The following is a 13,175-nucleotide window of genomic DNA, read 5'->3' on the forward strand; positions in this document are numbered from 1 at the left end:
AAGCAATTCCGCGTGTTCGCAGAACTTTTGCGTGCTCACAGAGATTTTTTACCGTTTTGCAGAGCTTTGCATATCGCGACTACGCAAATTCCGCCCACTCCTAATATGTTTCAGCCAAAAAGTTTGATAACGGTCTTGTAATGTGAAATCGATTTTATGATATGACCTCCCTTCAAAGTATCCTAATGAGGACAGACGATTCTCATAGAGAGGTATACTTGAACCCCATTATTCTTGTAAAATAAATTTCGAACTCGCAATAATGGAAAGTCCGTCACATTTCTAGAGGAAATGCTAAGCCTGGAGGAGAATCCATCAGCTGTCCATACTATCCTTATGATATTGGAAATTCCATGTACCATGTCTCTAGACCCATAGAGTTCACTGCTCAGCAGGCAGTGAACTCTTACGTCGGACTAAAGGCGGGGTGGTGGAATGCCCGCCACCTCCCAGAGACGTATTAAGGCATGGGCAAAGTGAGCTCCGACCCGGGGCCGCAGCCTTTCAGGGTCCCCCGGATAGAGCCAACTCTGCTCTTGTCTTTTTCGAATAGGGCCCCCAAAATACATTTGGGGCCAAGGCCCCCAAAATCCTTAAGCTGTTGCTGCAGGTACCTTGACAGCCATTACTCCATCTGCCAAGCTCTAAATAGGGTCATAGGTAATTGTTGCTTTGGACCGGTAAATAGGCTGGAAAGGTGTAACATCCTGGTTTCATCATAAAGACATCTTAAAGTTGTATATCAGTGTTTCATACTTTTGATGCTTAACATATCTTTGTATTCTACACATGTACAAAACAATGGCAGTGCTGTGGACAAGCTACCCTCCACAGAGCCAGCTCTGGTTGACTAAAAGAATGAAGGCACATACCTTTGTAACTAAAGAACCCTTTGGATTTCTTCTCTTCATCTGCAGGAATGAAAGTCCCAATGAGAAAATTTCCAATTGCTATCAGCAGAATTCCCAAAAGAACAAGCTGAGCCTGAAACACCACATACGAAATACTTTAGAGATTGAAAATAAGATGCCTATGTTGTTCATATAAATAAAACACAGGTACATTTTAACATCATTGGATAATTTGTTAGGAATTCTATGTGGAGATTGTGTGTGACAGGAATTCATGGGCGGAGTCTCCGTATAAACTTTCTGCATCTGCGGGTTAGCCTCCTTGGAATGGGGAATAACTGTGCAGACCCGGAATTACCTGGTGGAATTCCAAGGGGTTTATTACAGACATGTTCCACCTCGTCTGAGTAGTTTGTAAATGTCTGCAAGGACTCCAGTGTTGGGAAGGCAGGTGGGTGAGTAGGGAAGGAAGAGCAGTATGTTGCGTGGTAGGATGGAGCGTGAAATGATCCCTGAGGGTGGAGGAGTGATGGTGAATGGATCCAGCCTGCAGAGCAGCATTTCCAAATGCTATTTCACAGCTGGTAAAATCAGGTCAAGTGTTCCTGCACCTAGGAATCCAGCTGGGGAACAACTGCACACTGGTAATGGTTCAGAAAGGAATTCCACACAGAAATTCTACTCTGCACAACTTGTTATTACACCCATAGTGAGTCAGTCGAAAACTACTCACATTATCTCCTTAAAGTGGAAGTTCCACCAAACCATTTGTGGACATTAAATAGCCCATAAAACACAATCCCAAAACAAACAGTCAATTTTATTTTCCAATTTAAAGTCTGTCTCTTTCTCCTTCTTGTCTATTCTGTGGCACATTTCAAGTAGAACACAAGACACTGTATTACTCTATGTTGATACATTGGCATGAGTGATCCACATGAAGTAACAAAGTCTCATGGTCCTCTGTTCCACTTGTGTCAGAGAACCGCACGATGAGAACAATTAAGGCTCCCAAGGGCCCAGACTAGAAGATATGCCTCAGTGGCTGTAAAGTTAGAGTCGATTGAGAAGTTTTTGTTCATCAAAAAAGTGGAATATTCCTCATAGTGCGAGCTCTGGATCCTACCACAGACTCAATATGTGAATAGGTTTGCACAGTATTAACCCCCTTTAAACCCATGAAGAGGCATTAGACCACCTTCAGAACCCATATGAGGTATTGACCACCTTCAGACCCCAGAAGAGGTCTTACCCACCTTTAGACCCCTGGAGATATATTGACCCTGTTCAGAACCCTGAAGAGGCATTAACTACCTTCAATGCCCTGAAGAGGCATTAACCATCATCAAACCCCTGAAAATATATTAGCCCCCTTCAGACCCCTGAGGAGGCGTTAAGCACATTCAGACCCCTGAAGAGGCATTAGCCACCTTCAGACCCCTGAGGAGGATCTCTGCAATTGAGCTCATTTGCAGTGTGAGGAGGCATACTCAGCGGTGAGGTCCTCAACTTTTTTCTGCTAGCACATTTTTTCTAGGAAAATCATGGTGACGTTTATCAAAGGAAACCTGTTCAGAAGGAGGAAAGCAATAGTAAATGAAGCCTTATTCTTAGGAAAAAGTTGGTATAGGGTAAGGTGCACAGACAAAATATCGACTCAAAAATATCGAATGGACAAAATATTGAGTTAAAAATATCGATAATAATAAAATATCGATATGAAAAATATCGTTGGTCAAAATATCGATTAAAATAATGATAAAAAAATATCGAGTACAAAAATATCGACAAAATATATATAAATAGTCAAAGTAAAAAATGTCAATAATATGTAGAAAAAAGGTAAAAAAAAAAAAAAAAATTATTAATAGTAATATAAATTGTAGTTAATGTTTAGGAGCGGGATGTTGGGTTAATAGGGGATAAGGGTGAGGAGTAATTTAATAATAATTATTTAATTAATATATGTTTGTAAATATTTTTATTAATAATTAATTGGTAAATAATTAATATTAATTAGTTAATTAATTAATATAATTTTGTACATATTTAATTAGTAATTAATTGGTAATTAAATAATATTAATTAGTTAATTACATTAATTAGAGTAATTTATTTATATATATAATTTTTTGTTATTGTTAATTAATTAATTGGGAAAAAATAATATTAATTATTAAATTAAATTAATTACAGCTAATGTGCTAATATATTTACTTTATTGTTATTGTTAATTAATAATTAATTGGTAATTAAATAATATTAATTAATTTTGGGTAAAGGAGTATTTTTAGGGTTCAGGGTCAATTTTCAGTTTTTGGGTAAAGGGGTATTTTTAGGGTTCAGGGTCAGTTTTCAGTTTTTGGGTAAAGGGGTTTTTTTAGGGTTCAGGGTCAGTTTTCAGTTTTTGGGTGAAGGGGTATTTTTAGGGTTCAGGGTCAGTTTTCAGTTTTTGGGTAAAGGGGTATTTTTTAGGGTTCAGGGTCAGTTTTCAGTTTTTGGGTAAAGGAGTATTTTTAGGGTTCAGGGTCAGTTTTCAGTTTTTGGGTAAAGGGGTATTTTTAGGGTTCAGGGTCAGTTTTCAGTTTTTGGGTAAAGGGGTATTTTTAGGGTTCAGGGTCAGTTTTCAGTTTTTGGGTAAAGAGGTATTTTTAGGGTTCAGGGTCAGTTTTCAGTTTTTGGGTAAAGGGGTATTTTTAGGGTTCAGGGTCAGTTTTGGGTTTTTGGGTAAAGGGGTATTTTTAGGGTTCAGGGTCAGTTTTCCCTACTGTTGCACCCACTGGAGTGGGAATAGTAATTTTAACCCCTACGCTATCCAACGCTTTCCCTACGCTTGCACTCTTTGGAGTGGGAATAGTATTTTTTACACTTCTGGTATCGTACGGTAATATAATAGTATCTTATTTAATTATAGTATGTTACTATATATATATGTTTTAACAAATAAGATTGTAAATTTTTTCTTTTATTATTTTCATTTATTATTTAATTATTATAAGTTAATGTAAGTATTTTTAAGTATATTTTAGTAATTAAATTTTAATATTAATTTAATTTAACACTGTTTTTAATAAAGTCGATATTTTTTACATCTATATTATTGTAAACGATATTTTGTACTCGATATTTTTGTACTTACCTGTTTGTAGATACAAACTCGATATTTTGACTGTCGATATTTTGTCCACGATATTTTGGCAAGTCGATATTTTGTCCCTCGATATTATTTCAGTGATCCATAGGGTAAGTATAGAGCCTTCAGTAGTCACCACACCCCTGGGTACCAGTAATCACTCACTATGGTATGACCCTACCGACTATCAAACAATTCAGAATGTGATTTAACAAAACGGGAGTAAAAGTGTTTTATGAGGAATGTGGCTACATAGTGCAGCTTGAAAACTGCAGTTATCCAGGAATGGGTTCAGATTTCTTGAAGAAATAAAAGTTGGAAAACTTCATCTTTTTCAAGGGCCTAAAACTAAGAGTGGATAACTGTGTGTAAAATGACAAAGAAAGAGTAGAAATTGTCAGAAATGTGAAATAAATAATTTAATTAAGTAAAAAGACTGAGCAGGTTGTTCAGTTTTTATATTTATTTATTTTATTTATTTATTTATATTGCTTCGCTCCACATATTATAGTGCATATACGTTTGTGCCAAAGACATGCGTGCAAGGTTCTCGTGGCACGGAATCGCCTTACCTTTGCTTCCCACTCCATCCCGGCCACGGAGATTCCCAAAAGCAGCACCACCGTGATGCTCCCTATGATCCGGATATCATTTGTTCGGTCCACGAAGCCAGCTCCGTTTTCCTGTTGAAAATAATAAAATTGGTACAATCACTCTGTAGCAAAAATGCTGATATTGAACATTACAACAGTGGGGAGCGCTCTGATCACCTTCATTATACACATTTAAAACAGTGCCGTCCAACGTAGGACCAAGAGGGCCTGAGCCATGTCAGAATATGTATGGAAAAAAAAATACGGTGAATTCAAATGGATCTTATTTGAATAGTCTGTGGTTATCCTGAAACCCTGGCAGGGATCCTGCCTCCTAGACCTGTGGAAAACAGTCCTGACTGAAAACCTCTTTGATTATCAGGATTTCCATAGAGTGATACATTACCAAGTGTCATGCTCACTATTGGAGGAAGACTGCTTAGCTGATAAATATTCATTAGAAATAGAGACTACATATGCTCATCTTCGCATCATGCACTGCGCACTGCAGTGTATTGCATTAAAACATTTATTTTGCTCCTGTTAACAAATGATAACTTGAGAAAAGCCTATAGTAACCTATATTTTCACAAGCTACTGGAAATAAATAGAGTTACCAGTGGCTTTGAGCTAAATGAACCCCTGCCCTTCAGAATGGAATGAAGGGCCTGAGTCTAATATATCTTATAAATATTCATTAGCCTCTGGCAAAATGGGAGGCTTGAGGGCTCTTAGGAGGGTTGGGGTGGCCCGCTACGCCGCAGGGGCCGAGAGGAATACGTTACCCCCGCCCCCTAAAGTATCACATGAGCGTATTAACCAAGGTCAGGAAACAAACCTACAACCATGTCAAGTGCAGGTCTCAGAAAATTATTTTGACAAAATATTTACAAGTGAAGCGTTTATTTTTGTGACCCGGAAGGAAAAAGGTTTAGGTAAATAAAGCAAGGCCTTGCAAATTCCTAGGTGATCTACTTAAGATGCCACCATGACAGTTTCAATGTTAATACAGATCTCATCATAGGAGATAACACTGAGTTATTAAAAACTGATAGATTTTGCCCTCCTATGTTAGAAATGATGAGGAAACCCACATAAATATATAATTAATTCATGCACTATTAACTAGAACTATAGCAAGTGCTTCAAACTCCGTAAGGTAGAAGGAAAGCGCTGTATAATCCCTGATACCATAAAACACTGTCCCGCAGTTCTAGACTCTGCCCAGTCAAACTGCCTCCATGGGGCAAGACATGAAAAATAAATTGGACATTGGGCAATAGTCATGTCCAGGTTTCATTATCCTGGAGGCTTTCAATTGAGACTTCTATATTACAGGGTCCTGTGAGCAGCTACCCAGACACTGCTTAACCGGAACAGATGTGCCACCAGGCATCGGCTGCTCTGGCTGCAAGCCTCGATGTGGATTCATGGAAAGGCCGGGTGCTGCTATGGTGATCTCTTACGTCATTTCATCCCTGATAACTCCTGAGAGTAGAACCTAGTTTTAGTATTTGCTCCTCTGTGTCCCATGATTTGTTTTTGTGGTGCTAGCGGAAAGGCGAGGAGTGGGCAGTACAGAAAGTAATTGGTAATCAAGTATGTGGTTTGTGCTAATTGATAAGCGGACTTCTTGTGCCTGGTATTGGTTGTAGATCTATGGTTTGCACTCAGCTATACAAGTGGTGTCTGACTGTCCAATGCCCATACGTTGGTATGCTGTCCTCCTCGCCATATGATCTGTTCTCTTTGCCACAAGGTCTAAGTTTGTAGATGTAAGCTCTCTGTTCCAGGATATAGAGGCTGTATTTGCAGAAGTGTGGGCTGTCCACAAAGATGCAACGCACACATAGATACTCTTTCTCCATATGTGTCGTGTTGTGATACTACAGAGCAGAAGTCGATGAGGTGTAAAATTTGGAAAAACTGTTATGATTTGCCTTAGAATATCAATGGACAAATTGCCTGGTAATGCAGCTATCTGTTTTTGTGGCCTATCGGCCACCAAATCTCTTCTATCGGCTAGCTAACTATTCATTAGAACTAACCTAAAAGATCCCTTAGCAACAATGAAATGTCAAGGAATTTTGGCTTCTTAGTCCCACAAGCTTGTTGCCTTTCCACCTTTCCTTAAAGGTGGGTTTCTGTATATACTCCCTGGATTAGGATTTTGGGGCTTAGGCACATGGCTCAGAACTAAGCTTTAGAAGAGCCACTATCAGTAGTAAAAAACAACAAAAAAAACAACAAATGATAGAATACAAAAAAAACTAAAGGTTGTGCAAGAAAAGGATTTGCTTCTGTACCTCATGCAATCATTTCACCTGGTAGTAAATTCACAAGAATGGATACTTACGGCCAAAAGATCACTGACAGTTTCTGAGAACCCAACAACATACATAGCTACTGCAACAGCATTAGCAAAGGCAAAGATGAGCCCAATGGAGCCCCCAAACTCAGGGCCCAGACTTCTTGAGATCAGATAGTATGCACCACCTGAGGAATAAAACATAATAATTACAATCTCCAAAGATGTGATTGAACATTGTGGGTCTTTTTTGCCAACAACACCTGGTGAAATATATGCAAGCATTGGCAATGCCAATAGGTTGTGCTTTTTTTAAACATGCAATCGCAAAACAAATAGGTCTACCTGTCTATTATGGGAAGTGTTTGGCAATAATTGGGTGTCTTTGTGTGTTGCTCCGAGCTGTCCTAGAAATATAATAGCATAATAATGCAACATCTTGGGTTACAACAATATGCAATATATAAAGCTAAATCTGGTTGTAGTGAGACCTAAAAAGTACAAAAAAGACTAATGAAACAATGCTTAAATCATTGACTTGATTCAGAGCTTTTTTGGTTTAAAATGCTATAAAATGTTTCCTTATTATAAAAAAGTATTATATTTCATGGTAGATACTAAAACCATTGTCCTAAGACATCCATAGCAAAGGGCGACATAATTCCAGAGAATGAAAGGTATTTAGAATGCTGTGTACAACAATATACCAGACTATTGTGTGAAAAGGGTATACAAATTTGAAAATATAAAATACATAATTGTAAGCAGACAAAGAACAATATTCTCCTTCGCGATGAATAAGTTGTTCATCAGCCATGCTGACAAAGAATTTGCCACAAAAAGATAATATTAAAAATTCGCCGAAAGACTGAATATCTCAAATGTGGGTGAGTCTCACAATCAGGTCAGACTAACAAACTCCACTTTCATTGGATGTAAAGTTGTCTCAAGTGGCTGTCCAGAAGCTCTTGCATGGCTCTGGCCTTTGTGGACCAAGGTGTGACACCAATCACAAGTGATGATTCAAGTGTAAATGGACAAACACTGGCACAACCCATGAGCTCATTTGCAGTACCAAAGTAATAAAATACTATTCTAAGCATTGAAACAACCGATATGCTAAGACTGTAACAGAGCACTACTCTGTTTCAACCGGTCATAATGTGATCATCTCCTTTAATTGATTGACTGTCTGTGGGGCTTTTATTACCTTTAATTTGTGCTCTGACAATGATTTGATAATTCAGGGTTTAAAGTCGCATCATGTTATTCCATTTATTTCTTCCAGACATACATACAAATGTGAGACTGCACCTGTGATTGTCTGCCAAGGAGATTAGAATTTGTATTTCTTTATGTGAGTTTTGTCAAAATGTTAATCTTTGCCATGGTTTGAGCTAGAAGTGATTTGACACACTAATGTGCTATCTAAATTGGGCATGTAAAAAACAACTAAGCGGACGATTCACAAATTGTTTTATGGGTGTGGGAAGCAGTATTACTACTTTAGTACTCTTCAACGTACTCCATGTACTCAACACTAACATGCTCCAAAATCTAAAAATACTCATTAGTAAGATTGCAAGATGAACCAGTCCTTTTAATTCCATAGTACCTGTTTGGGGACCAATTCACAAAGGCATGGAAAAGTATGTAAAAGAATACCACAGCAGTACTATACATACTCAAAAACGCTTTTGTTAATTGGTCCCCATTTTCCCATGTAGAAAGCATGGGATAAATCAGCATTAAAGACAAATTATGTGTTCATACTAAAAAGTAAAGTATTTTTAAACACCACTGACAGATGTGTCATTTCCAAATATACTCGTATATTTTAATACTTTCTTCTACTTTTCATTTGGTCGTGATCAACATACCTTATGCCACTTGTTCAAATGAATTGATTTAACTGAAATGGCTTTCACCAGCACCCTAAATTAGCTATATCACCCTTTCTTTGATATATTTGAGGGGAAATGGTGAAACTGTTTTGAGCTTCAACACTATGAACATGGTTTCTAAAATCGAGGCTCTGGTGTCATCAATCTTGTCAATATAGAAAAGTAGCAATAATTACAATGAAATCCAATAGGAACTGTCGTAAGTGACATTCAAAGTTCATTTATCAGATTATGTACATAATTATATGACTTAGATGCACTATTTTTATTAGTTAGGTATTTGATAGTGTCAACCTGAATCCAGACAGCAACGAAGGGCATTAAAAAGAACATTTCATTTTAGTTAGAGCATCTTTAATGCGAATCCCTGGATATAATCCACTTGATTGTTTGTGGGAGATTACGACTGTAATACAGAAGCCTCAATGTGATTGGGGTGCGTGTGTGTGGAGGTGGTAAAATGTAATTGGGTCAATTAACTACATAGTTGTTTTTTTACAAATGTTCTCTTAGTGTACTATTAGACATGTTTACATTATATATATTCATATACATATATATGTATATATATACATATATGTATGTATTTATATATATATAGATATATCTATATATATATAGATATATATTTATATATAGATAGATAGATAGATATATAGATAGATAGATAGATAGATAGATAGATAGATAGATAGATAGATAGATAGATAGATAGATAGATAGATATTGACAGATTGAGAAATAAGGATTTAAAGTGATCTGATCAGAAATGGCCCAAGCAAAAATAGTACACATGTCTTTCTATAGTTAAAAACCATGCCGACTTTATATTTAGGTTCATATATAGCAATTTTAAATTTGATTAAATATGTTATTTTAGCATAAGGAAATAGGAAACATTAGGCAGCATATCGCATATATGTAGCTTCCATTGTGGATTCAATCATTGTATGTAATAAGGTACACAAGATTTAACCTATTTCTTTAGAAAATGGCAATCACAAACCATTCATATATGACATTTTTGATGAGTCAGTATTCAGTGATCTGTAACAACATGTAAATGAAAGAGTTGGCTTACCTCCTCGTACAAAGCCATTAGTGGCTATGGCAGAAGTTGATAAACCTGTGATGAAAGTGACCACCGTTGCCATTAGGATGATTAGGAAAGTTAGACCTGAAGAATGAAATAATGAGTGGACATTTTAGTTTCATTTTAATGTCTTACTTTCAAATCATTAAACTGCCTAACAAATCCATTTTCAAAAGTATATTTGTATTTGATTATATCTCAGTATGGTAGCTTAGTAAGAATATGCTTACATGTTTACTACTCTTATGTACCTCTTTTTTCATATTGGTATTCATTTCTTTTCCATGTTCTTTTCTTAGCTTTTTCATTTTTATTCACTTTTCTCATTCTTCTTTTCGTGTGTTCTCTATAGTATTTATTTTTTATATGTTCAATTAATAATTACCTTGCATTTTCAATAATTAATAATCAATACTTTTGTGTGGATTGGATTCTAACATATGTTGCTCTAGTTTTTCAATAGTTTTACATTGTTTACTGAAGTATTGCTTGTCAGGAAAATGTATATAAGAAATGGAAGTTGTATTATTTTTTGACTCATTTCATTCTGTATATATCAGAATGTTCTCACTTTTATAATATAGCAAATAGGGTTTAGAATATATTTCTCCATTATCTGTGGGTCATTTAACTCTCAACTGAATTGTATTTCAAATGTGTTAAAAACAAAGACAATTGGGAATACTTTTTATTTTATTATTGTATTTTTTATTTTAATTATCTTTTGTTGCTTTTTTGGAGCAGAATCACTTATTTGGAATCCATCAGCAAGCAAGGTTACAGGTGTGGAAACTTCTGTTGACAAATAGTCAAAACGAAGCGTGGTAGGAAATTTTTATTTATTTGTGAGCTGTGTGCGCTTTCACAGTCATGTCCGTAGAGAAGGTCTGAAGTTTAGTGTCATGATTCAACTGATCTCACAATTCTGAGGAATGTCTAGAGGGGCAAACAAAATTATTGTTGACCAACTGGTGCTCAGTAAATGGGGCCACGTTTTTGCTGATCTGAATTTGACCTCAAAATCACTGGGACATGACAATGGGAAAGATTTCGAAGCACTTAGATACACGATGAGAGTACTGAATATAACTTTAAGCACACAATATTTCAGGATTCATGTGACAAATGATTGAGCTAACACTGCCATGTGGTCCTAGTGTACCTTATAAATATCATATCCAGCAGTATCATGCTCAAACTCAAATATAAGATGGGCCTGTACTTTGATTTTAAAAGGAGGTTACCTGAGCTAAGTACTTTGTTCAGGGTGAGGCTACAAGCGCTTACGTGCTTTCAAAAGAGCACTGTTTTTTTAAAAAGCAACTTCTCTCTAACTTTAACAGAGCAGTTGGAAATTTGCACAGCATACATGGGAAAAAATCACTAGTTAACATTATTTTGCATTTGGGATGCTGCAAAATTGCTTTTATAAGCCTGCCATTTTCTGCCTTTCTGAAACCAACATGTACTGCTGGCATTATTTATTTTCCTTAGCTAACCCCCCATGACTCAATAGTTACTTACAGACTGCATTCCCAAAACAGGTGCTCTGCTCTCACTCTTCAAAGCTTCTCCAGAACAATTGCTTTCCTACCTGTAACTTATTTTATCTTACTGTTTTGATTCATCTGTTAAGGGAATTTTCCTTCAGTGAACTGCATTGAAGTGTAGAGTTCTTACACACCAAAGGGAACTAAACGCCCCAGGTGGGCAAAGGAAATCGTTTGGGAGAATGTTTATTTTTATTTTATTCATAGAAGGTCTGGAGGATCATGCTCTGTTCTGTCATTTTGTATAAATGAATAAAACACATTTTGGGCTCACATTTGTGATAAGTGATCCTATGAAACAAAGACTAGATCATGGTGATGAGGGGACATATAGAAGAATCTAATATAATTTTCATGTGATCACTGTCGGGATAATCTACTACCACAACTCACAAAGCAGAGAGCTGTTTGGGACAAGCGATAGAGGTAGTATGTTGGGCAGATTCCCAGTGTAACTGGAGGAGTGACGGGTGTGACTCCAACTTTATATTGAATCAATGGACATGTTAGGCTTCTCTGAGTCTTTTAAAAGCTGGCCACTGGCTAATAAAACTACAGAAGAAGGTCTCTAATCTGTCTGCACTGAACAGATATAACTGCATCTTCCTGAAAGAGAACCAGGAAGGTAGAGGGGCATGGAACGAGAGGTTGTGGTTCTGACTGGAGGTAGGGGCATGTCCTCGCACTTAAATTCATGTTCTGGGTTTCCTGGAGCAGTCCCTCAACGCTTGTCCACTTTTGAAACTAGAAAACGTTATGGGGCATTCGGAAAAGTTGATACTTAGAAGAACTTTTGATCTCAGGTGGACTGAAACCTGCTTGATAACTACACAACATTGGTAATACAAGATCTAAGTAGATTGGACAACGCTTACCCCAAATGATAAGGGACAGCCTCCTTGGATTTGTTAATAGTTGTAAGTTATAAATCTTGCACAAAAGTTTATATGACCAATTAGATATGGCAGGAATGTTCCAAGAGGTTGGCAGTTCAATCAAACTTATGTTTGCCACCTCTTCTTATAATATTAATAATGTAATGCTGCATTCTATTCAATAGAGGCTGTGCTACATATGGTTTGAAGTTGAAGAGGATCTCTAAATACTGAGATAGATAGCATTATACCTACATCTGTATGAAAGATATAGCCTGTCTTATCAATGGGAACATTTCATTTCCTGAAGTGAAGAAGGACGGTATTCCAGATCCACTGCACAATCCTCAGTTGCCATAACATAACATAACATTCATAACATAAAATAACATAACATCGCACGCCATGACGTCACGACATATCACATCAAAGATACGTTCATAATTGCAAACAATATAATGATCTCCTTTAGTGCACCTGGTTTCCCAGTTATATGTGGCTATATGTATGTAGCATGAGCTGTGGGAACCAATGTGTGAATAAGGTAAGTGCAAGGTGTACAAAGTCTTTCTTGGAAGCCCATTTCTGGCACAGCTAAATATTGAGGTTTCCCTAAATCAAGGCTCCCCGATCTTGATTTCACCATGTGCCTCTCGTCCACCCCCACACAGTTCCTGCCCTCCACTTTTGGAGTTTACTAAGGGTATTGTGGATTTAATATCTCGATGCACATAAACACATAAATTCACACACTGTGCTCACACCTTATGCATCAGCAAATGCTATTTATTATTTCAATGCCCATCTCATTGGCCTTACTATTGCAGGGAAATGGTATAAAAAAGGAATGCTTCTTGTATAGAATACA

General features: G+C 36.8%; 1 protein-coding gene across 1 annotated transcript in view; it reads right to left on the bottom strand.

Moving 5' to 3' along the window:
- Window positions 1-13,175, bottom strand: part of LOC147673404 (solute carrier family 12 member 2-like) — a 189,631-nt gene that overhangs the window by 72,893 nt on the left and 103,563 nt on the right. The window contains exons 4-7 of the mRNA XM_086947263.1: window positions 9,871-9,966; window positions 6,934-7,073; window positions 4,557-4,667; window positions 873-984 (exon numbers count right to left, since the gene is read on the bottom strand). Coding sequence (XP_086803389.1) covers window positions 873-984; window positions 4,557-4,667; window positions 6,934-7,073; window positions 9,871-9,966 — 459 coding nt within the window. The remainder of the gene's footprint in view (window positions 1-872; window positions 985-4,556; window positions 4,668-6,933; window positions 7,074-9,870; window positions 9,967-13,175) is intronic.

The sequence above is a fragment of the Lissotriton vulgaris genome, chromosome 12, assembly GCF_964263255.1.
Source record: "Lissotriton vulgaris chromosome 12, aLisVul1.2, whole genome shotgun sequence".
Taxonomy (NCBI): Eukaryota; Metazoa; Chordata; class Amphibia; order Caudata; family Salamandridae; genus Lissotriton; species Lissotriton vulgaris.